Here is a 25973-nt window from a genome sequence, read left to right on the forward strand (position 1 = left end):
AAGAATATACCCACCCAAGGAGAATGTAACCATGGCGTCTCACTTCTCTGTTTTGGATGGTGGGCGTACAGCCTGCAGTCAGTGATGCTAGCTGCTGTAACAAGCAGCCTCACATCTCAGTGGCTCAGCCTGGTAAGTGTTACTCCTCACTCAGGCCACAATCCAATGAGATTGGTCCAACACTGGTGGGAGCTCCATTCCACAGAGCTTCTTCCACCTGCGGTACCACACCTTCAACAGGTGGCCCCCCAGGTAGCCACGGAAGGAGGGAACGTGGAGGACTAAACCAGGGAGATTTGATGGGCTAAGCCTGGAGGTGGCACGCATCCCTCTGCCCACTTTCCACTGGCAAGGACACAGTAAAGTGGCGATTCCTAACTGCAAAGTGAAATGTGTGCTCAGGGAGAGAATGAAATGACCTAGGTGAACACATAGCATTCCCTCTGCCACAGCGCATAAAGTTGGAATGTTTCTTTTCACACAATGTGATATCATACCATTGATACTGTTTCATAACCTATGTTTTCTTCCTTAGAAACGTGTTGTGTTTGGGGGGGTACCATTCCATTGTAGGCATTTTGGGTGTGATGGGTAGATCACGTACAAAGCTGCAATGCCCGTGAACTTTTGCTGGAGGTCTTCATTGCGGTCAAGTCCTGTTAAAGCTGGAGGGTGGCCTTGGAATTCACTTACACCCCACCCCCATTTTGTTGAAGAGTAAACTGAGGCTAAGAGCTCAAAATGACTTGTCCAAAAATCACACCACTCATGAGTTCCATTTCTCCTGAAGCTCACGCCAGTGTTCTGGGAAACACAAATTCACCGAGCCCATCTAGAAGCCAGACACCATGCTAGCAACTGAAGATTCATGTGGTTAAAATTCCCAGTAAAATGAGTGGACTTAGCCTGCAGGTTTCTAAAGCAGCCTCTCCCTTCAGAGTGTCTGAGAGAAAGGGCTAATGAAGATTTTACCTTCCCACCTTGTATTCTCCCCAGTCTTCCCATCAAAGGATAAGTGGATTCTTCCCACCCCCACGGTCTGCTCTGAGGCATGCTGCATGTGAGAGCTGTCAGGACATACAGGATCCCGGGCAGCCGGGGACTCATAGCTGTGGAGATGTTTCACCTCCCTGCCATGGGACATTTACTCAAACCACTGGCAAGAACCACCACTAACACAAGACAGTGTGTTGACAGACAATGTGAGTGGAACTCATAGTTGACAGAGTTCCCTGAAAACTGAGCTCTCTCTTCAAAATGTAAAATTCCCAAGGCCCCTAACTAGACCCCCAATCAACCATACCAGTGAAGTTGGGGGTTCAGCCTGAACTCTAAGGGTAAGGCGTGTGAGCCATTCCCTGAGCAGAAGGACCACTGGTAGAGTTTGCATTTAACAGGTGTATTCATTTCCTAGGGCTGCTGTAACAAATTACCACATACTGAGTGACTTACAGCAACAGAAAGTCATTCATTCTCTCCCCGTTCTGGAGACCAGAAGTGAAAAAATCAAGGAGTCAGCAGGGCTGCGCTCCCTCTGAAGGCTCTAGGGGGAAACCCTTTCTTGCTTCTTCCAGCTTCTGGTGGCTCCAAGCTTCCTTGGCCTGAGGCAGCATCACTCCAATCTCTGCCTCGGTCTTCAGGTGGCCTTCTCCTCTGTGTCTGTGTCTTCTCCTCTTCCATCTCTTATGAGGACATGTGTCCTTGAAATCCACCCTATCTAGGATGATCTCATCTTGAGAGCCCTAATTAGTTACATCTGCAAAGACCGTTTTTCCAAATAAGGTCACATTCAAGGTACTGAAGGTTAGAAGGTGGACATGTGTTTTTCAGGGCCACCATTCAACTGCTCTAGGTCATGGAGATAACTCTCATTTCCCTTTGAGGAGCCTCCTTCCTTAGTGGCTTTGATTTAAAAGCTCATGTACCTGTCCAGGATTTACTGAGCAACTATTCTGTGATTGTGACTATAATGACAGCTTCCACCTGCTAGGTTCATTCTGTGTACCAGGTCACATGACTGGTGATATAGAGAGGTTATTCTATTCCATCTTCACAATGGTCCTAGAGAAAAGGTAAGATTGCATCCTTTTGCAGAACCAGGGCACCTGGGCATCAGAGGGTATGATCTGTCCATGGGCACACAGCTGTTACAAAACAACTAAATGTGTCTCTTTATTTTGGCTTTTAAGTCCATGCTATTTTCACTCTGCCACAAGTTAGCAGGAGCAAATAATTAAAACATGGTTCCTTCCTCCAAGCATCTCACAGCAGGGTGGAAGGAACAGAGATCTACGGTTTATGGTGACACAATGTAATGTGTGCTGCAAGGGAGCTGTATACTCTGTATGCTTCTGCAATCTTTCTTCTCTGGAGATTTCAGTGAAGGTTTCAAAGAGAAAGTGACATTTGAGAGGGACATTTGAGGGTAGTAGGAATTTGCCAAGTTCGAGTGTAGAGAATTGCATTCTGGGCAAAGGGAACAGCATCTGTGAAGAAATGGAGAAGTGAATGGACCACCCACATAGTCCCTTAAATAATGTCCAGAAGCTTCTGTAGGATGTAGTTGTACGATGTTGGGATGCTCTGGGGCCCGTATTTTGCACATAGGAAGTCAGCCTGAGAAATCTCCCACTGGCCAATGGTTACGACCTCTGGTACACCATATACTGGGCTAGCTGAAGTGGTCTTTCCTCCCTCAATGGCATGATGCTGGTAACCAGGCCCTCTTTCCTCCTTTCTGCATGCTATAACCCATTCCCACATTGCTCCAAGTTTGTCTTCTACTTATCTCAGGAAATAGCGGTCAGGATGAGACGTGACGGCGACCCAAACTAAGACGAGGGCAGTGGGAATAGTGAGGATGGAGTAATATGAGATCCAAGAAAGAATCGGTGAGGAAGACAGAGGGTATCATGGGTTTCTGGTCTGGTTGCCTGGTGGAGGTGACACCATGGACCAGGGCCGGGAAAGCTTGTGCTGGGCAGGAAGGTACTGAGCCCGCTTTGTGACGTGCTGTGTTTGCAGCTCTTGTGAAACATCCAGGGGAAATGTCAATCAAGTAGTTAAAAGTGTGGAGCTGGGAATTAGGAGACAGTTGGACATAAAAGAGACAGGTGGTAACTGAAGCTATCAGAATCGATAGGGGTGGGTAGAACTGAAGCTGTGGGAATAAATGGGGTCTCCAAGAAGAAGGCCTATATTTAGAGACTTGGTGGCGATTGTTCAGAGCTGCCCATGACTGGCCACCTACCCAAAAAGAGCACCCGTCCTTCCAAGCCCAGCCCATACAGGGCTGGTGGGAACAGCTGGGAAATAAGTTCCCACGTGGAATCCTTAGGCTACCAATAAGACAGGCTTTGGTCTACTGTGTAAGTGATGAGGAGGTTCAAGGGTGTAGCAATTAGGACAGTAGGCTGTGGACCCGACAACTTGGGCTCCAATCCCAGCTCTACCACACAAGAGCTATGTGTCTTTGGGCAACAGAGTCCTCACCTGTACGTGGAAGCAACAACCTCACCTGCCTCACAAGTGTCATGAGGATCAGCTGAAGTAATTCACACGAAGGGTTGAGCACTGTTGCCGGCATACAGTAAGTGCTCAATGGATGTAGCCATGATTATTATAAAGAGAGAGGATCTGAGTGGAACCCAGCTGGACTCGCAAGGAACGGGCACCTGTGGACTAGAGCAGAAAGGTCCATAGGTTGAGGTTAGAGCTAGGAGGGAGCGTGAGGCACAGAGGTATGTTCTCATCCCAGTGCTGAAGTCTGTCCCTCCAATGGGGTTCCCTCCTGGAGAGATTAGCAGTAGAGTTCAATCCCCCTCCACCTTGAAAATATCTCTGGAAAGGAGCTGGAGAGAACGCAGAAAACGCTATTTATTGTTATTTTTTAAAAATAAAATGGGAAGGATCCCTCTGAAGGCATGTTGTGGGTTTTATTATTTGTGAAGAAAACACACTCGTCTTTATCAACAGTCTGTCTACAAGGCTGAGCCAGCAAGAGGCAAGACCAAACGTTAAGTGGTAACATTTGACTTCTTGTTCTTTGCTAGAGTAACATTCAAGGATGTTAATAGGCTTAGCTCTTGTCAGCAGAGCCAAGACAATTTCAAGAACAAAATGAATGATGGGGCCAAGGTCACAGAAGGGCTGCCATCTGCGAACCGGGCGGGGGCTGGAGGGGGTCGCAGTGCATTAGGTGGTCTTGTCCAAATAATGACGAAAGAAAGTGATCAAAAGGCTGACTGTGCCAGGTGTGAAATCGACAGGCGAGCTTTCCAGAATAAGCCTTGGCTGGGTCATTCTCATTGCCTTTTCTCCCTGGCATGTGAATTCGCTTTTGGAACAACAGCAGTGGCATAATTGGAATCCATCTTGTGTGATTTTTTCCACGGATGATTTAGAATTAGTTCAATTTATTTTCAGAGTACAGCCCAATGACAGCATAAAGGCAAAGTGGAGTCTTGAACTACTTTCCTGGCCATGGGTAGAGTGGGTGGGTGTCATTTGCTGATTCATTTCCCTCTCAGCAGGCTACTTTGTTTCGAAAGCTACCTGGAATTATTACCAGCAAGAGAACTCTAAGCCAAAGTAAGCTTTGCATAAAAATGCATTTGATTTAAGGGAAAATATGTAATACCGATTAAAATGAACCCTGGATGGCAGATTTGATTAGGAGATCACATCTGAATGTGAGCAGGTTCTCAGAAACGGTGGGCAACTCAGGCTTGACAAAGCCCACTTAGACTGCGCTTTTCTAAGCTGAGGCTGTAATAATGACTAAGCGCCTGAAATTAACGGTAGAGGCCATTAACATGTGGAGGACCTATGTCAGGCAAAGGTTGTAAAGCTGAAATTGCTCCAAGTCCTAGGCATTCAGAACCTAATTTTAGAAACATCCACCAAGGGTTGGAGGTAACTTTGTGAAGCCGATTACACAGCAGAATGCAATTTTTAGTCTGACCTTAAAAGCATTACCTTCTGCTGTGTGATTAGAAAACATGCAGAGAGTGCCACGCTTCTAACCGCACTTGATTTGGGGGAGAAGAAAGAAAAAAAACCACCTTGCTATTCTATGTAACTGGTAAAATTCATTTAGAGTCTATGCAGATCATTTAATAACAGATTTTGTAAAACCTTAACATAAGGAGCCACCATAAAACGTATTATCTTTTATTACCCACACAGAGAATGACATTTCAGATGGTAATAAATCGAAACCCAAGGAAAGCTATTTGCTTTCGGAGAGTACTTGGCGAATGACAGGAATGCCAGTTTCCTAACTTTATGCTGTGGTGACTATGGCCCCCCAGGGTCACTTGAGACAGCCCCCAGCTGCATTTGCTGAGGCTCATCTGAGTAACATTCTCTAGCCCCCTCTTTTTTTTGAGAGGTCATTCCCATCCAAACCTCACCACTGGATTCGGTTGTCCCCCTTCCATCTTATACACTCAGGATCTGCAACAGGCCAAGAGCTGAGCCTGGGGTTGGAACCAGCCATGGGGTGTCCACCGTGAGGTAGAGGAGAGCCCGACCCACCAGCACAGAACACGCAAAGACTCCCTTGGCGTGGACGCCTCTCCAAAGGGGAAGGACTTTCCCTGCTCCCTCCTGGAAAACCAGAGCCTTGTCACCCTGTCCTACTCTGCATAACCTGGTCTTCTAGAAACTAGCTTAGCCTGTCCAACCTTGCCCAGGCCCTGCCTTTGGACCAGTAACCTCTGCAACCCACAATAGCAACCCTGAGGCCAAGTTTTCTGTATAGTGATCAGCATAGCCATCCCTTGATTTATTCATTCAGCAAACATTAACGGAGAGTGCCAGACACTGCACTGGCTATGAGATTTTTCCCCAGGGGGTTTAGAATTAGCTCAATTTCTTTTCAAAGAGTATAACCGAATGATCATATAAAGGCAGCGTCTTGGGGCCTCAGCGTCTCATCAGGCTGGGCGTTAGGGATACAGCAGGAATGAGTCAGCGACTGGGTCCTTGCCCCCATCGAGGGCTGTAATGAACACTCTGCAAGTGACTGACATATTGGAAATCACATATATTGAAGAGAAGATTCTCCAATAAACTGATTTGGTATTTACCATTTTGTAGATGGGAGGAAATTTATCTTCCTACTAGACAGATTTTGTGGGAAAGGTCTGGTTGACATTACACTTCAAAGGCTTGAAATTGAAATATTTTCCAGAGGAAAGATAGAGGATGCTATTCTGGGAAGATGGGCAGTCCTGGGAAGGAGGCAGCTGGGAGTGAAGTGAAGGTGGCAGCTGGTGACATTGTGCACCACATGGAGCTGGGAGGCTGGTGAGCATCTCAAATCTCCAGGATCTCAATGAGCACTCTCCAGAGAGGGTGCATCAGTTTCCTACGGCTGCCAATACAAATGACCACAAAATCTGCGGCTGAAAACAACACACATTTATTACCTTACAGTTCTGGAAGTCAGAAGTCCCAAATTAATTTCACTGGGATAAAATGAAGGTGTCAGCAGGGATGGTTCCTTCTGTAAGCTCTAGGGAAGAATCTGTCCCTTTGCCTTTCCCACCTTCTAGAGCCTACCTGCCTTCCTTGACTCATGGCCCCTTCCTCTGTCTTCAAGACCAGCAGTGTAACATCTTAATTTCTCTCTCTCTCTCTCTCTCTCTCTCTCTCTTTCTCTCTCTGCTTCCATTGTCACATCTCCTTCTCTGACCCTCCTGCCTCCCTTTTGTAAGGACCCTTGTGATTACTTTGGACCCACCTACATAATCCAGGATGATCTCCTCATCTCAAGATCCTTTACTGAATCACATCTTCAAAGTCGCTTTTGCCACATAAGGTGCCATATTCACATGTTCCAGGGATTAGGACGTGGACATATTTGGGGGCCATTATTCTGCCTGCCACAGAAGGTATGAAAGCTTCTAGGGCTGAAAGCTTGACAGCGTTTAGAGCTCTCTTCCACTGTGCACTGTGTTTGACACAGGAACCTGACTCTGAGCATCTCACAGCATAATCACAGACAGACATGAGAAGAGAAAATTGCTGTGTCATTAAGTCAACCAAGGGAAAAACATTCACTGTAATGTATAGATAGGGCTAATACAGCAGAGGAAGGAGTTACTCTGGGAAGAGCAGGAAAGCTTTATGAAGGAAGCAACAGCTAAGCAAGATTTGTAAGGACAAGTAGTAATTTCCCAGGGGAAAAAAACAGCATATGTAGGGAAGGCGTCCCAGGCAGAGGGCACAGTGCGAGCAAAGGTGTAGAGGAGTGAAGAGCCCAAGATGGCGAAATTGCCTATAGTCTGCTGTTCTAGGGATATAACACTGTGAGTGAGGAGAAGTGGAAGATGAGGCCATGACAAGAGTGTCTTCCATGCTTGAGGAACTTGAACATTATCCTGTAGCCACTGAGGCATTTTGAGGAGGGTCCTGTGGTCAGATGGTAGTCTAGACGGCTCACTCTGGCTGGCTTTGGGATGGAGAGTGGTTTGGAAGATAGCAGAGGGACCAGTCTGGATGCTGTTGCAGTAACTCCAGTGAGAAAAGATGAGGGCTCAAAGTCATCTGATAGCAGGGATGATAGATTCAGGAGAGGGTGGGGAAGAGAAATCAATAGCACTTGGTGATCAGCTGTTGGAGGTGAAAGAGAGAGATGAGCTGAGGACATCTCCCCAGCATCCAGCCTGAGTTATGTCTCCAGGAGGAAGGGCCGTGTTGCAGGGAAGATAACAAGTTCTGTTATTGGCCCATGAAGGTGGGGGGAGAACATCCAAATGGACACTTCCAGAAGACAATTTGAAGCACATTGGAGAGGCAACCATGTGCTGTTTGATGTCTTAGAGGGAGTACATTTTTTCTAGAAAGGGAGGAAAAAAGGAAAATTTCACAGTCAGAGAGAGAAACTTTGATAAACTATGTTTTTCATTTTTCATTTAAATTGCATCATAAACAGGTGAGTTTTAAATAAAAATATATAAGGGTACATGTTGACCTACTTTTAGTCAAATGTTCATTCCAAACGGCAATAATCGAAGTGTGGTCCCCAGATCAGCAGCCTCAGCGTCTCCTAGAAACTTGTCAGAGACGCACATCCTTGGGCCCGACCCTGGACCGCCTGAATCACAAGCACTAGAAGTGGGCTGAAAATCTGTGTTTTAATGCACCCACCAGGGGATTCTGATACAGGCAAGTTGGAGAAGCACTGACTCAGACAATATGTCATAAGCACCTACTATATAACTGGCGTAATGTTGCTATGACAGCCCAGGGCCTAAAGGTTAGAACAAACATGTTGGTACAGTAAGCAGTGGATTATGAAAATATATAAAAATCAGAAAAGAACACTTTAATTACATTTTATTTTACTTCAACTTTTAGGGGTCCATATTTAACTTGTCTCCATCAAACAGACAAAACCAAGAAATTCTTCAGCAGGTTCATTTCTGCCCCTAACCAACCATAGCTTCTTGGGATTCCCTTACTCTGTTTCCTCACGCTGTGAGTTCCTTGAAGATGGGGCTGGACTAGATGATCTCTGAGGTGCTTTCAGGAACCAACAGGCTGCGTCTCTTCACCTCACAAACCTTGACTCCACCCACACCAGTGGCCCTGTCGCAGCTGGCCACTACCATGCTGGTTCCCAGGCCCTTTTTTCCCCTGAGTTCTCCCCCCTCATACCTATCCTTCAAAGCTCAGCTCCAGCCTGCATTAACCCGAAGCCCCTTCAAAGCCACTGTAGCCCTCCAACCGTACCATTCACATCTGAACCTTCTGAGTGCAAACTCATTCAGCATGTACCACCTAGTGCCTGTGGAGCCGCTTATATGTGTTCTATCTTCAGCTAAGCTGGGAGTTCCTTGATGGTGGGGAGTATATTCTATCCTTCTTCTTGCTCCCATGCTGTCCTGACCGGAATCAGAATCAGCCTTCAGTTCTTATTGAATGATTGAATTTAAGAGCGTTTTAGGATTAATAGTCTCCCATCTTTTTCCATAGAAATTTACTTCCACATCAAGATCCTATTTCTAATCCTGTAATGGGATATTCTCTTCTGCAGAAATGTCCCCTTAATCCCTCCACCTATGTCCAGGTCAGGTGGCCTCTACTTTGTCACACCACAGCAGCCTTCCTACTCCCATCTCATCCTACTGAAAGTATCTGGGAATTATCTAGCAGTAGATTTGGCTCCTTTCACTTGTCACTACTATCTAGCAGGATGCCTAAGGCATAGTAAGTGCTCATTAAATGTTTGCTAAATTAAACAACCTCCATGTAGCCTTCCTGAGCACCCCACGTTCTGACTCCTCTCTCACAGACCTTAATTGGTACACTTCCGATGACACTTATCTCATCATGCCTTACATACTAGCCTTTTGTTCCTTTACCTAGACTATAAATACACCAAAGGCAGGGTCTGTATCATTCATCACACCCTACCCGGTAGACACTATATAAATGTTTCAGTGGAATCAACCTGAATGTCAAATATTTGCTGCCTTAGGTCTGAAGGGTGTGATTTTTCCAGGTATACTATGAACACCATCGGCAGTTTATTTACTATAACTCATCAGGAACATCGGAAGATGTACACTTCGCCTGGAAATGTTTTATTTGATTTTGGTGTCCCTCAACCTGAAATCTATCACTTGGGTTATTCCAGCTGCATATGTCTAAGAGGCAGTGTTTATTTTCCCTGTTGCTTCCCCACCCTGCTGGCTTCATCAGCAACCAGTAAATCTGGGGAAATGAGCTCTGCCTTCTCCTCACCCACCAGACGCCAGCCAGGAATGCAAACACAGCAGGTGACAGCCAAGAGCATGAACTTTCATATTAGCACTGAGGAGCAAGTGAAAGGAGGCCTGAAGACACAGACACATCAAACCCGCCTCACCCTGTTGCGTGGGAGATGGAAGAACGTCGCTCACTGTCTGCGGTGGGAATAAGGCACCTTTTACGAGGGAATGCGTGCAGTTCCTGCTGGATTTATGGACTACGTATCCCCAGTGTTATGTGGCCAGAGTGGATAAATCAAACTCCAGAGAGACAACCACTCGTTCTGCTTCAGATAATGTTTTCACCAATCTGTTTGCAATATTTATAGACCAGGTCTCAGGCGCAGCTAACCTGGAGAAGAATGTGGTCCCAGCTCTGGTGCCGTATTGCAAGGAGTCTTGCTTTGCTCAGCCTATCTGGGCAAAGCTGATGAGTAAATAAATAAATGAATTCAATTATATCTTTGCTATAAATCTCACGTTAATATTTCTCATTAACAATACCTTAAATGTTAGACAACAAAGGGACTTGTTGAAAAAGACTTCTTACAGATTTTCTTCACTCTGAAAGCACCATTTATAAGCTGGAGCCAGCTCTTACCAGCTCACGATAACTGATTGTGTCTATCACTTTCCAACTATGCCCTCAATGACATATTATTGGCAGCTTGAAATCACCATGGTAAAGGTATTTAAACCACCAAAACTGAAAAACACCACAAATCAAGAGAATCTGTTGTTAAACATTTTCAGGCACACCACTCTATGTAATTCATTATTTTATAAAAACATATCTATAATTGACTAATTATTGTGTAACTATGATGTGCCAGGCACTGAGTTAGTAGCTGGGAGATAAAGCTCTAAACAAGACAAGGTCCCTGACCTCATGGAGCTCAAATGGTCAGAGTCAAGATAGCCAATAAACAAGTAATCAATAAACAAGAATATTAAGGACTGTGCTAAGTGCCGGGGAGAAACTATATTAGCTATTTATTGCTGCATAACAAATTACCCCAAAACTTAGTGACTTAAAACAATGGATATATATTTTCTCACATTTTCTATGTTCAGGAGCCTGGGTATGGCTTAGCTGTGTCCTCCACTTAATGGGCTCTCCCAAAGCTGCAATCCATGTGTCTGTCCAGATTCTGCAGCGTCATCAGAAGATTTGACTGGGAAAGGATCCACTTCCAGGCTCATTCACGGTTGTTGGCAGCATTGAGTTCCTTTTGACTGTTCCTGGAGGCCACCCTCATTGCTTGCCACATCTTTAGAAGATTTTCCAAAGATTCTATTGCATAATAACAGCAGCCATCTATTGAGCATTTACGTATGCCAAGCTCTGTGCTTAGCACTTTATGTTACCTATTTTAATCCTCACTTACCCTAGAAGTATAATTATTCTCCCCATTTTACAGGGGAGGAAACTGAGGCAATGAGAACTTAAGTAACTTGACCAGGATCACTCAGCTACTAAGTGGTGGAGCCAGGTGAATAGTAATTGATCAAATCTGACCGTCTCTTCCTAAGTGTTAGTCACCCTGTTGTGCAGTAAGGTCCCTGCCTTCACGGAGCTTCAGTGCAGTGAAGAACGACCATCAGCAAATGAGCAGGAATTAGCCTGGAAGAAGAAGTAGAGGTGAAAGGTCAAAAGAAAGAAAAAGTAGGGTACAATGGGAAGAAATCCAGTCTGGACAAAGTGTAGAGAGAGCTATGGAGAGTGGTTCAAGACCAGGCAAGACAAGGATGGGGTACTGTGCGGGTTGATGGCAAAGCCTTTTTCCGTGTAATGTTTATTCGTTGATTTTCCCCCACGGCTACCATTATGCTTGTTATTAGTGATAAATGTTCCGTTAAATGCATACTCGTGTGGAAGTTGCTGTTACTGTGTAAAACATCAAGGGTCCGGTGATTGATTATGTGCCATATTTAATGACACGGCTCGACTCTTATTTCAAGATGAAATGTTTGGTTTTCAAATCACTGTGATCAGCAAACCTGGCCTGTGTCCGTGGAGACACACCCGAGGCTTTTTCTTGCAAACATACCATCTTCCTTTTGTTTCTAGGATATAGATTAACTGGTTGCTAGTAGACACCCAGGAGGAGGAAGCAAGTGCATGACTGCGGAATTCAAGCCAGGAGAGCAGCTTGACTCTTCGATATGTCTTACGGATCAGATAGCTTAAAATAATCAGAGCAGCCAATTTAATTTTCCCAGTTTTGACACAGTGCCTTTCTTGGTCAAAAGAAAATCCTATCTCCTTGAGCTAGAGCTCCCCAAAGTACAAGTCATTCGCTGAGAATAAATGACTCTGGTTGGGAAACGCCACTGATACACTCAGACCTTTGAGATATAATTTAGTTCAGGGAAACAGTAATATATCATCGTTATCAATAACGAAAGTCAATCGCCCACCTCGTGGGCTGTGTACTGGCTAGCCATGGGGGTCAAAGGCATGGTCCTTGCCCTTGAAAACTTTGTCATCCACTTAGGGAGATAGTAAATGGGCATTCAAAATAAGACCAAACAGGAAACATAGGCTTCATACTAGTCAGGGTAGGCTGAGCACCATAATAAACGTCCCCTAAACCTAAAGAACAGCTTGGTTCTTGTTCACACCGTAGTCTAAAGCGGGTCAGTGAAGGGGCTCCACTCCACACAATTATTTGGAGATCCAGGCTCCTTCCTTTTGGGGAATAGGAAATAAGGAGGATTCTGTGGAAGATTTAAGGGCCATTCCAGTATGTCACTTCTGCCCATAGTCCGTTGGCCAGCATCGGTCACACGAGTCCATCTTACAGTCTAGCTGCACGCCCCGGAGTCAAAAGAAATAGGACCCGGTGAACACGTAACATTAGCCTCGCCGCAGGTCCCTTCGGTTACAAGCAACTGAAACTGATTCTGGCTTCAGCGCCAAAAAGGATCTCCTGAGGAAACACGGGGTGTGTTACAGGATCAAGGAAGGAGTTGAAGTCAGGAGCCAGCACAGTCCCAGGTCTCAGCGGCAGAGCTCACAAACTTCTGGTTAGAGCAGTGCATGAAGGCTCTTTCTGTTGGAGTTGATCACACTCATCTCCCCTCTGAGCCTTGAATCAATTCAGAGAAATAAACACAAAAATCAGGTGCGATTCTTGCCCTAGAGAGTGCAGCTTGGCCTTGAGGGGACGATGAGGCTTCCTGCCCCCTGTTCAGTTCACTCCCCAAGTGGCAGAGCAGCTGGACAACTGAAGGTCTCATTCCCCAGAGACAGGGTGCCTTCCACAGGGGCAGAGAGGAGCGCCAGTGTGGTAAGTTTCCTCCCAAAACATTTAAGAAGGCAAAAATCCTCCTATCAGGCTTAGGAGTAATGTGGAGAGAGGCAAGAGGGTTGGCCCTACATCTGTCTCCATGCTGCCTGGTTCCGCATTTCATATTCCCAGAATCCGACTGTCCCGGCTGGGATTAGGGAGTCAATTGTGAATCAGTCACTAGTGCAAGGGAGACAAACATGACACAAGGCCACTGGGGCCTATTTTTCCAAAGCAATTGTTCTTCCCAGAGAATGGGGCCGCTGCGGGCTGTCTAGGAGTCTTCTCCAGCAGAGCGACAAAGACAAAGCAGTTGAGGCTGCTGAGCGGTCCAGAAATAAGTATGAGCATGTGTATTTCAAGTAAGAGTGACTATAGGAGCTAGGGATTTAGGGTAAGACTTCCTGGAAAAGGCTCAGCTAGAGTGGGAAGCAGGTCTGAGGTGAGAGGAAGGTGTTCCAGTGATGCAGGAGCGAGGGATTCATGTGGCCTTTTCTCTAGGTCTTTTACATTTCAAAGGAGGTTGCTTTTATTTTTGGTTGTTTGGTTTTTATTATTGTTGTCATTGTGAAAGCAATAATGTTTATTACAGAAAAATCCCAAATACTGATAGGCCAATGGACTTTTTATCTTAGAGTTGCTTTTAAAAGTGAAAACTTGTAAACGACTCAAATAAATGACCATACAATAGGGAATGATTGAATAAATTATGATAGGTCCATACAGTGGACTGTTGTATAGCTGTCAAAAAGAATGGACAGATCTATGAGCACTGAGATGAAAGTGATACAGTAAAACAAGTTGAACAAATGTGTGAATGGTATCATTTGTTTAAATATGTGTGTATATAAAATGTGTGTGTGTGTGCATGTGTGTGTCTATAATGTGTAGGAAAAAGGAGGGAGACAGACAACAGACTACTAACAATATTTACCTCTTGGAGATGGGGTTGGGGAAGGGCAGAGAAGAATCTTCACTTTCCACTTTAGAAATGACTGTATAGTTTCTATTTTCCTTACAATAATTGGATATTTCTTCAATAATGAAAACATTTTTAGAGGTAGCCTTAAGTTTGCCAGAAAATTGAGACTTTTGGAACATTTCATCCCAAAACTTGCAATTTATCTGCTTAATAGTCTAATTGATTTTCTACTATTTCCTATTACAGTCATAAAGTTTTATTTACTTCAGGAAATGGGAACTGGCTGGTTCGCTTTTTTAAATTAGTTATAAAATTTGTTCAACTACAAGAGAGTTAAGCCAATGTGTCCTTCCTTTGTGCTCTCGTAAGGATCTGTACACACCTCTGCTTAGCTGGGACTCTGTTCTGTCACAGTTATATGTGAACATGCCCGTCCTCAACCCTAAACTTCTCTAAACTCCTTGAAGAAAGGGACCTGTTTTCTCATTCCCATATCCCCAGCACCCAGCGCAATATTTAGACTAGATGTTCAATAACTTTCGATAAAATGGATGCATAAACTAATGAAAGAAAATATTGTAATAACTTTCTCTAGTCCAAAAAAAAATGTTTCTGTGGCTGGGAAAATGTTAAAAGGAAAAATAATGTATTAATGAGACAATTGGAGTGCTGTTGTGAAGAGCCTATTGTGATACTGTATGATATGATCGCTCTTACACTTTCTTGCAAATAACCAGATAATTGATCATAGCATTAGTTGCAATATTAGTCAAAAGTCCCTTGTTGCTATTCACAGAACGTCTAATTTAAATGTCTTAAGGAAATGAGAAATTTATTAGCTCATAGAACTCACAAAATCTGAAAGGTAAAATCTGGCTTCAAGGGTGACTATTAAAGAGCTCAGATGAGGTTAAAAGAACTCCATCTCTACCCCTCAGTTCGTCTTCCTTCTCAGGCTGACTTTCTCTGTGTGGTTACAAATAGCCACTACCAACTCCAGATTTCTGTCCTACCACCTTCAAGTCCAACAGAAAGAGGACTTCTTTGACCTAAGACTTCTAAAAGAAGTATGTCCTGGAATTGAGTTTCAATCCTGGGTGGCCTAACTTGGGTTCTGTGCTCAGCACATGGCCATGGGAACGGGAGGTCCTGATTGTCCAGGCCTGAGCCACATGACCATCCCTCGATCAGGGATAGAGTCAACTCTACCTGAACTCCGCCTGTGCTGGGAGTGAGGAAGAGGTGATGCCCCCAAAGGAATTATAGCATAGATACCAGAGGAAGAGGGAATGGGAAGACAAAGCAGCACATACCCACCATAGTTAGTGCTTGAAGCTGCCCTGTAGTGCGTGTCCATAGCAACCTGTACTGCAAGTCAGAGAAGTGTGAATGTTGTGAGAATTTACATCCTTGTTAGATAGCAATCATAGAATCGTTCTTGTTCCCCAATTTGTGTCATGGGCCAGATCAGCTTCTCTTTAGGAACAAGCCACGGCTGGGATCATAAACTAAACATTCTGGTAAGACTGATATGAAAATTGGTAGGATCTTCTTGGAGAGCAGTATTGAAATATGAATAAAGAGCCTTAAAATGTTCATACTCTTTGACCTAGTAATTCCGCTTCTTGGAATCTATCATTAAAAAAAAAGTTAAAATATATTGAAAGCTTCCTGAATAAAGATGTTCATTGCAATGTTATTGAAAATTGTCAAAATTTTTAAAAGATTAGAAATAACCTAAAGTCTTAATAATAGAAGATGAAGTAAATTATAAATTACACATATTATTATATTTTACGCAACCCTTAAAATAGTGTCAAAGAATTATGTTGGTAAATGATGTTACACGAGGAAAATGATATTAAGTTTACCATGATCTCTTCAATATCAAAAAAAATCCACACAATTTCTTGTTTTCATGATTACATGCTTCCAAAAACATGCAATGTTTTATTACAAAAGTAAAAATGTTATACAAGAAATTAGACCTGGTTAGTGGTTAGTATGTCCAGAGACACTCAGGAAAGATTTTGAAGACGGGCCAATTTATTAGTTTTATATGGTCCAGCTGCAGAATTTATGGCAAATAGTAAATCCAATCCAACTTGTCAATGATGATAAGTAAAAAGTCACTTACATTAGGCTGATGATTTTTCAGCTGCAGCTCGAGAGTAGATGGCATTTCAAGCACCTTTACAGAGAGGTGCCAACTGAACCAGGGAGAACCAGAATGGCCCAGAGCTGGGTTTGGTTTTAAATTCTGTTTGCACTCAGCAGTTACAGAACTGTCTGACCTTCAATCCTGGTGGAGCTCATTTTGCAATATATACGTGTCAAATCATCACATTGTATACCTTAAACTTACGCAATGCTATATGTCAATTACATCTCAATAAAGCTGGATAAAAACATTGTGAGTAACCCTGACCAAGGAGTGATTCAGCGTGCCACTCATCCTCTTGAATTTAAGAGTTTAGAGCCTTCCAACCCATCCAATAGAACTACCACTCCTTAAGTTAGTAGCTCAGAAGCTCTTAGTTAAGAAACAACCACTTAAAGGTGCCCTAAGGAGCAAACAGCTAACCACACTTTAAAACTACTTAAAAATTTTGGAGACAGCTAGCATTGAGATATTAAAATTTAACATGTAAACTTTTGGCTTGAGAAAGAAATTATAGATCCCCATTGTGTTTTTGTTCTTTGCTTCCCGTGGTATTTCTTAATTATCGGTTGGTATAAACAAAGACTCTCAAAGCTGTGATACTGGTAGGACTGTTTGCGATTGGTAGGACCTTCAATAACAAAAATGAAAATACTTTATTTTTGCTATTGAAGGTGGTTCAGCTCAAACTCTCTGGGTGAGTGATTACGAAACCAACCCAAACTGCTTTAAGCAAATAAGGATAATTAATGCCCTAATTAGCTGAAAAGTCCATAGGCAAAGGCATGGCATGATGAAGTGACTCCATTGGAATCACTGGAAAACATTTCTTTTTCTCCAGGGTTCAAGTCTAATTCTCTCAGTAGACTGGCTTCGTTCTCAGACAGACTTCCCTCACCCCACCACTGCTGTGGCATGAGATGGTTCATCTAGCTCCCTGGCTAAATGCTTCCAGGTTCACACCACCAAGAAACAGAGCTTCCTTCTCCCAACTGTCAATCACAGGTCCTGACCTGGACTAGTCGTGGTGCCCCTGGGATGGCATGCACTTATTGGCTTCTTCTCATCAGGGTTCATTCCAAAAGGGCCAGAGTGGAGGGTGGAGAAAGTCATCCAACCCAAACCACATGGGCAGAGGAGAAGTGATGAGTAGGTCCCCAAAGGAAATGTGGGGGCCTGCCTTACCAGAAGAAGAACAGCATGCTGGTTGTCCAAGACAAGCAAATCCACCAAGGATGACAACTTAAATGCGGGGGTTGTTGCCTACCAACCGCTGCACTCTTCTTCATCTTAGGATCAGGCCCCTTGGTTAGTTGTTTTGAGTATTTAAACACGGTAGCAAAATATCTGTCAAATATTCAAATGAAAAACTTATGTCTATTGAGAGACAATAGTGGAATATTGCTTGTGTTAAATTTATCAGATCATGTCTGGATTAAAATGCATCTTCCAAAGTTAACATGACATGAAGGACTAAACTGACTAAAAATGACATTAAAGAAGTGCAGTACAAGTGACTCTAAACCTCAGTTGGTATTTTTTCACCTGTAAAATGGGAATAATAAATGCAATTTGAGACGCTTGTTGGAAAGATTAACGACAACGATTTCTGTAAAGTCCAGTAATCCAATGCCCGGCCCATCAGATTATTCAGTAAACATGAGTTCCTAAAGCTGCCATCTTTGTCCTAATCTCCTTATCAAACTTAGCCTCATTTCCAGATCAGTTTCATGAGGTTGCTGTGAAATGACATGTAATTTCACCATAACGTGTAAACATCAAACATGCAATGTATGCCCAAACCTTGGAAATGAAACATTCTGGAATGTATCAAGCATCCCCTTAAATAAGGACAGAAAATAGATTCCATCCCCACAGCCAACCCCAGTCTATGAATAGTGACTGTCTTTATCGGAGCGATTCCAAAGGCTCATATATAAGAATAGGTAAAATTGCCATGACTGATTAAAGATGCCTGCCCTAGATGGACGAGGCCGTAGAGGCAGCCCGAGCAACGTGCTTGCCACCTATCCAAAGTGTAAACCCAAATCTAAATGCCACCTTCTCTGTTGTGTTTTTGCTTTGTAGACTCTGGAAAATCCCAAGTATGAATTAATCATCGAGGCTCAAGATATGGCCGGACTGGATGTTGGATTAACAGGCACGGCCACAGCCACAATCATGATCGATGACAAAAATGATCACTCGCCAAAATTCACCAAGAAAGAGGTAAACCCCTGCTGAACACCGCCCTTGCGGTCACAGCCACGATCGCAGATCAATATGAATTCCATGTACCACCCCCCCCTCTGGCTCCCTGTTTGCAAAATCAAAACACTCCTTTGTGGAGAGAGGTGGTATTTTGCTGGAATACTTTTTCACATTTTTATCTTTTTTGGGTAAAGCTGAAAATACCAGAGCATTGTGAGAACAAAAGCCTTGAATCTTGTTAAAGTGCACGAGAAAATAACTTTTAATGGCAAAGTGCCATTTTCATAGTTTTATCGGTGTTATTTAGTGCTGAGTCATGTGAGTCCCATTGTGACTGTAGCATAACAATAACTATTTTTTTCAACAAGTACAGATCGAGGCCAGACGGAACAGCAGCAAGAAGGTAAAGCAGATTTTCTTGGCAATAACAAGGTGGCCCGGGAGCTTATAAATAATAACCAAGTTAGCTTGTCTGGGAGAGCCGTTCTTTATTCTCGGCCCCTGTACTTTCATGACTGTGGATCATAGTTGTCGATTCCCATTTATTCCAGTGGAGCAATATTTGCGGACGAGCTGAGCATCCAAGATTGCATTCAGTTGCTGAATTTGTAACCAAACTAGGAAGTCATTTGCGCTCTGCATCTGATGGAAATGTGCTAAGATCATTGTTTTTTGGGGGATCGGGACCAGGGCCAAGGATCTGACGCCCCCTTACTGACCAAGAGCGTAGACCCAGTAATGACAGCCCCTGCCAATTCCCCAGCCTTTGCTCTGCATCCACCACTACCACGGGGCTCTCCACCTTCCATCTGTTGTCTCATTTGACTGTGTGAGGTTGGTTTCATGAACCACTTTTTACCAGTGAGAGAGCTTATTTTAAGCTCAGAGAATCGAGATGACTGCTCCAAGGTCATGGGCAGAAGAAATGGCAGAAACAGGATGTGAACACAGCTTCCCATGAGCCAGGCATTTAACCGCAGCGCAATGCTTCCTTGTTGGCCGTTGATGTTTTCCACCTTCCCAAGTGTTCAGAGAAAAGACCCATGTCTAGATTTGCAGTTGCCACACCCCTCTCTTGAGAGTCCCAAGGCTACCCAAGATGTTTGGGACAGGTGGGCCCTCTCAGCCTCCTGGCTTCCCAGTGACCTCTCCACCTCATCAGCCCTGCGTGACTCGTTCAGGAGGTGAAATCTCCCCCTCTCCAGTGGTGTCTTGGACACTCAGGATTCCAACTCAAAACAGCCAAGTCCACAGTCATTGATGTGGTCCCATTCTGTTGCTCCCGTGACAGTGTTCCTATAACCGCTAACACAGATTGCTCATCATTCCCATTCTTCTCAAACTGGTGTTCCAAGAAATTAGTTCCACAAGGCACACCATTGTAGGGCAGGGGGTGGGGGAAATTTCAGAGTCAAACAAATGTGGAGAACATTGAGTTGAATAGTTTGAAAGATTTCTTTTACTGCAGGACTTCTGGGTACCTTTAAAATGCTTTGTGTTTCTCTAAGAAGGGTAGGTGTGGGCTGTAGGGTTTCTCAGACTTGTTTGGCCTGGGAAGAATTTTTCCTGGACTGCCTCATCATATCCTATTGAGCTAGTGTTCACGGAGTATTCACTGGGGATATTAGTTTATCTGTAGAATTTCTTGTAAACTTATTTCAAAAAAAGAACTCAAAGCACATTATAATATTCAGGGTAGACATGGTAGTGAAAATAAAAATGAGATAACCCCAATCTAAAATAAGAAAACCTATCAACATTACCAAGTGGGTAAGATTGATTAGTTACTGCAATGCAGCCCTGAACTGAGCTCCTGCGACTCAGGAGAAAAAGAAATGTGTGCCTAGTCATGGACTAAATACTGTGCGCAAGAGACTTTTGTTATTGTTGTTAATACCACTGAATTTAAGGAAAAATTTAACATAGATCTTCAAGTAAGAGACCCTGAGTAGCATAACGGAAAATGTATTCACTTGTGGATATTGGCAAAAGCACAAAGATTCTTTCCACGTGGGCATTGGACAATGAGCTTGGGTTCCCTGCAGGGCAGAGCTGATATCTCAACTTGCATAGAGATATAAGTAATAAAAAGAGAGGAATGGGTAGCTAGCAAGTACATCAAACTTTCTCTTTTAGATACTAGCTGTCCCAAAGGAGTCTTTGTCCAATGTTGGATAAATTAAATTCACCGTTAAATTTTCCAACATGTTCCTGAAAGGCTGATGTTTGTTGTTGCAGAGGGATCCATACATTTTGGATACCAGAATTGCTAGAGGCACTGTAACAGAGACATGACCAGGTGGGCTCTGGTGCCAGAACTGAAATCTCGCTGACCAGCCACAGCACATGAGCATTAACCATTTACAGTCTCCTTTCTTCACCTGTTAATGGGGCTGATAATAAAGCCAACTTCATTAGGTTCTTGTGAATGTTAAATGAGCTGTTGATGAAAAGCATTTAGACAGTACTTGTCACCAAGTATTCTCTAGAGGGTTGGTGATGAGGATAGTGGTGATAAGAATGCTGGTAATTAAGAAGGTGGTAGTGAAGACAGTGGTGCTGAGGATGGTGAGATAAAAGCAGTGATGAAGAAAATGGTGATGAAGATGATCATGGTGAGGAAGGTGGTGGTGATGAGCAAGATGAGGATACGATGAGAGGGTGTTTCTAAAATTTAAGAGACCAACTGACATTCTTAACTGAATGGTCATCTCCCCTCTATGTTGAAATGCTGCTGTTTTCCTGTAAAGTAATCTATGAACTTGCCCAAGCACTTCAAGACACGTGGTTAAGACCCTAGAGTTCTAGGGGAGAAGGAATTCTGGAGGAGAGGTGGCAGAATCTATAAAATGTGTCACTATGTACAAAAGCAACAAAGGCCAACAGAAACCTGTGAGGGGGAAAAGGAGAACTGATGAGGACTCAGCCCAAGCGTAGTGGCCTCTAGGATGTGGAAGGGGTGGCACAACAGGATGTACTGGGAACATATTTCCTGAGAGAGGAAACACAGAGCTTGTGATCTTGAAACTGAAATAACTTCTAGAGATGAAGGTCAAGTTTCAGTCATTCCAGAATGGAAATGGTGGTCATTTGGGTTTGAGGGTGTCTAGAAAGCTGTCCAAGAAGATGTTGTCTTATACAAGTTTCTACATATATTAGGACATTTCCTAGGAAATTCATAGGAATATATGGTTGTTGTTGTTTTAATTCTTTTTGACATGATCTTCCATCTGCATAGAAATGCATTTTTGTAATCTGTTTCAAAGATCTGCTTAAAAGCGAAGTTATGGTTGGCCATAAATAACAGAGACTGGAAATAACACTGTGTTAAATGAGATAAAGGTATAGTTTCTCTCACATAAAAGTCTGTAGGTAGACAGTCCTAGGTCAATATGGTGAAACAGGACATTATCAGTTTCCCAGATTCCTTTTATCTTTCTTTTCTGCCTTCTCCAAAGCTGCTTCATGGTCCAATAGGGTCACTGCAGCACCAGCCATCATGTCCACATCCCAGGAAGAAAGAAGCAGGGAACAAGAAGGGCAAAGGAGGACGTTTCACCTAAGTAAACATCATTTAAAGAGCTTCCCCATAAACTCAAATGACTTCTGCTTGCATCTCCTTAGTCTCCCTTATCTGTAAGTGAGACTGAGAAATAACTCCAACTGTCTTTAGTTGGTATGTTGCAGCCGTTGATAATATAGGGTAACTAAGGAAGGAGATATTTTAAAGGTTATTTTAAAAAGTAAATTCTTAGTGCAAAGTATTTGTTGTTCCCCTTGTGTTTACGTACACTGACTGCAAGCTTGCCGAGAAGAAAGACCCACCCCTCTCTTATTCTCTCTTGGATTCCCAGTAGGGACTCAATAATTCAGTATTTACCAAATGTTTTCTGAAGATAATTTTAAGTTGAGAACAATGTCACTGGATTTGATGAATCAAGATCATACTTAAAATTGCTACTGATACATGAAATCAATTGTCACTCGTTGAGTTGCATGAAAATTTGACTTGGAAGAGCTAGTCTCCCTACGAAGAGGCTTCTTTGAGTTTTCCTAATAGTTTTTACACATGGCTTTAACTAAACATTAATTTTGCCTTTTCTAGATTGGGTATTTTGAAATGATTTTAGGAAATCTAGTTAAACTCTCCAAACCTAGAGTTTGAAACTTAGGTGAGGATCTCGCTCCCATTTAGATCAAAGTGACGTGTCCATTCCTCTCTCTAAAGTTTTTTTTTTTTAGAAAAGACTTCTGGTTTGTGCCTAGAACATAGTTGATGTTCAACAAATATTGACTGAATAACTCATATTTTCACATAAACCCCAGGTCATGAGGATTATCAAACTCTCTATTAATTTTAAAAGAATGTGTTTGTAAATGATTATAAGATTTAGGGAAAAAAATCAAGTTTTTCTTCATCTATTCAGTCAATTTTCAGATTTTACCTTAAAATCACAATTGGTAATTTAGACAATAACTTAGGATTTTTTTTTTTTGGCTGTTTGATGAATTCCTTCTAAGATAAATATTTCAATATTTGAGCTATAACATTGCAATACCTGTAATAAAAATGGCACAAAACTTAAAAGGTCCTGTCCTCCAGCTGAAAGATGAGAGACGGATAAATGCTCCAGTTTTCACAAAAGGGTGAAGATAAATGGCATGAGCTGGAAGCCAGCAAGCTGAAACCCAGCCACCAGCAGATATTCAGATCAAGTTATCAAGAGGATGCTGGGGTCCAGTCTCCAATTCCTAAAAGCCAGAGTCAGGTCTTCAAGAACCGTGATGTCTCAAGAATCCTATTTTTCTATGGACTATCAGCTTTTATAATAAAAATATTTTATTAGTTAACTGCCTAATTCACCCCATAATACTTTTTCTCTTACAAGTCTGACTGCAAACTCTATGGTCTCTTTCTTATACAATAATTATGTAATATTGTTTTCTATAGAAAGAGAACGAGACTAGTCTAGTCTTTCCCCTAGCAAGGTTGGTAGAAAATTTGCTCTGTATTTAGAAATATTTTTCTTTCAACTTCACAACACATTTCATTATTGGAAAATGCATGTCAATTTTGAGAATTGTTAAGTTTGAGAAAATCTCTATCAAGTTTCTTTCAAATATATAAATGAGCTATATAATTTCAAATGCTCTTGTGTAAATTGTTGACATTTGTTAACCATATCATCCATGATAGTCATCCAGGTTCTTGTTCTGAGGCATGTTAAGAGTTTTATAATATCTTTATTGATGTTGGGATGACAGGTAAAGTCGCAAGAAATTTAGATCTTGACCAATGTGTTCATTATGATTCCCTCCTCTTCATTAGTAGGTTTATCAAACAATCAAGGAGCTATTTTATTTCTTAAGTTAGAAATTTACTTTTTCCTCTTAATGAATTATCTGATGCAGAATGACGTCAGGATAACACCTATTTATTTCATTCCTTAACTTTATCACTTTTGCTTCATATTCCGTTAAGTTTTTTTAATAACTTTTTTGAGATATAATTCACATACCATAAAGTTCACCCTTTTAAAATATACAATTATTGGCTTTTAGTGTACTCACGAAGTTGTGCAGCTATCACTACTATCTAATTTCAGAACATTTTCATGACCTCAAAAGAAACCACATGCCCATTAACAGTCACTCCCCATCCCCCTTTCCCCAAACCTCTCGCAACTACTAATCTTCCTTGTATTTCTATGGACTTGCTTATTCTGGACATTTACTATAAATGGAATCATGCAATACGCGGCCTTTTGTGACTTGCTTCTTTCAGCTAGCATATGTTTTCAAGGTTCCTCTATGTTGTAGTGTTTCTTTTTATGGCTGAACAATACTCCATTATAGACCACATTCATCCATTGATGGACATTTGGGCTGTTTCAACTTTTTGGCTGTTGTGAATAATGCTGCTATGAACATTCATGTACAATCCACTAAGTTTTTATCTGAATTTTCTTGTAGTTCCTTATTAGTTAGAATGAAAAAGAAGTTACCCATAATATCGCTCCAGATTAGGAGTCTATAATTTCTCACTTGTTTTACTGAAACATTCCAAAATGTCTTTTTAAATTGCAGTTAATAGGGCTTACTCAAGATTTATGGACTTCTTTTTAATAAACATATAACTTCCATAGAAAAAAGCACACAAATACTGAGTGATTTTATTCTCCACAAGTCAAACATGACACCCAAATCAAGAAATAGAAAGTGACTAGGGGCCAGCCCGGTGGCGCAAGCGGTTAAGTGCGCACATTCCGCTGCGGCGGCCCGGGGTTCGCCGGTTCGGATCCCGGGTGCGCACCGACGCACCGCTTGTTAAGCCATGCTGTGGCGGCGTCCCATATAAAGTAGAGGAAGATGGGCATGGATGTTAGCCCAGGGCCAGTCTTCCTCAGCAAAAAGAGGAGGATTGGCATTGGATGTTAGCTCAGGGCTGGTCCTCCTCACAAAAAAAAAAAAAAAAGAAATAGAAAGTGACTAGCAGCTCAGAAGGTTCCTAAAACCCTTCCCAGTCACCACCGCCTAGAAGTATATTGCTTAGGTCCACATATTTGGGAGTTTCCTTGTTATTGATATCTAGCTTAATTCCACAGTGTTTCGAGAACATACTGTATATGATTACAGTCTTTTGATGTTTTTTGAGACTTACTTTACAACCAGCATGTGATCAGTTTTGATAAATGGTCCATGGCTCTTGAAAATAAGGTGAATTCTACAGTTGTTTACTATTATTGTTCAAATCTTCCAGATATTTTTTGTTAATCTTCTTATTCCGTCAGTTACTGAAAGAGTACATATGATATCTATGATTGTAGATATATCTATTTCTCCTGTTAGTTGTATCAAATTTTTCTTTAAATATTTGAAGCTAAGTTATTAGGTGCATACAAATTTAAAATTGTTATGACTTCCTGAGGTACTGACCCTTTATTTATTACAAAACTTACCTCTCTGTCTCTGGAAATGCTTTTTGCTTTAACATTTGCCTTGTCTGGTATTCAAATAACTACCCCAGCTTTCTTTTGTTTAGTGTCATAATGCTATATTTCTTTCCATCCTTTTCTCTCTCAAATTTTCTGTAATCATATATTAGATTGTGTCTCTTATAAACAGTGTATATTTGAGTTTTTATTTTTTTAATCAATTCTTATAATCCTAGTCTTCTTACTTGGATTATTTGGTCCATTTACATTTAATGCAAGTACCATATATTTGGGGTTAAATCTACCAGTCCTAATATTTGTTTTCTATTTGCTGCATCTTTTATATATTTCCTTTTTTCTCATTTCTCACCTCTTTCTGAATTAATCAAGTATTTTTTTATCATTTCATATTCTGGACTAACAACTTATTTGTTATACTTCGTGTTTATGTTCTTACAGTAGTTTCTGAGAACTTGAAATATATATCTTTGACTTACAGAATCTAACATAAATTAGCATTTTTACCACTTCCTGGATTCTTCAAGGACCTTAGAACATTTAAACTCTCTTTATCCTCCTACTATGTTTGAGATATTGTTGTCATGTTTTAAATATACATATATTTTACATTTCACAAAAAAATATTTTATTTAGTAAATATCCATTTATATTTGCTCATTTATTTACCCT

General features: G+C 42.1%; 1 protein-coding gene across 1 annotated transcript in view; it reads left to right on the forward strand.

The window, feature by feature from the left end:
* The window catches only part of CDH13 (cadherin 13), a 1007607-nt gene that overhangs the window by 837708 nt on the left and 143926 nt on the right, over positions 1–25973 (forward strand). The window contains exon 8 of the mRNA XM_058528362.1: positions 18226–18366. Within this exon, the coding sequence (XP_058384345.1) occupies positions 18226–18366 (141 nt within the window). The remainder of the gene's footprint in view (positions 1–18225; positions 18367–25973) is intronic.

Source organism: Diceros bicornis, chromosome 32 (assembly GCF_020826845.1).
Source record: "Diceros bicornis minor isolate mBicDic1 chromosome 32, mDicBic1.mat.cur, whole genome shotgun sequence".
Taxonomy (NCBI): domain Eukaryota; kingdom Metazoa; phylum Chordata; class Mammalia; order Perissodactyla; family Rhinocerotidae; genus Diceros; species Diceros bicornis.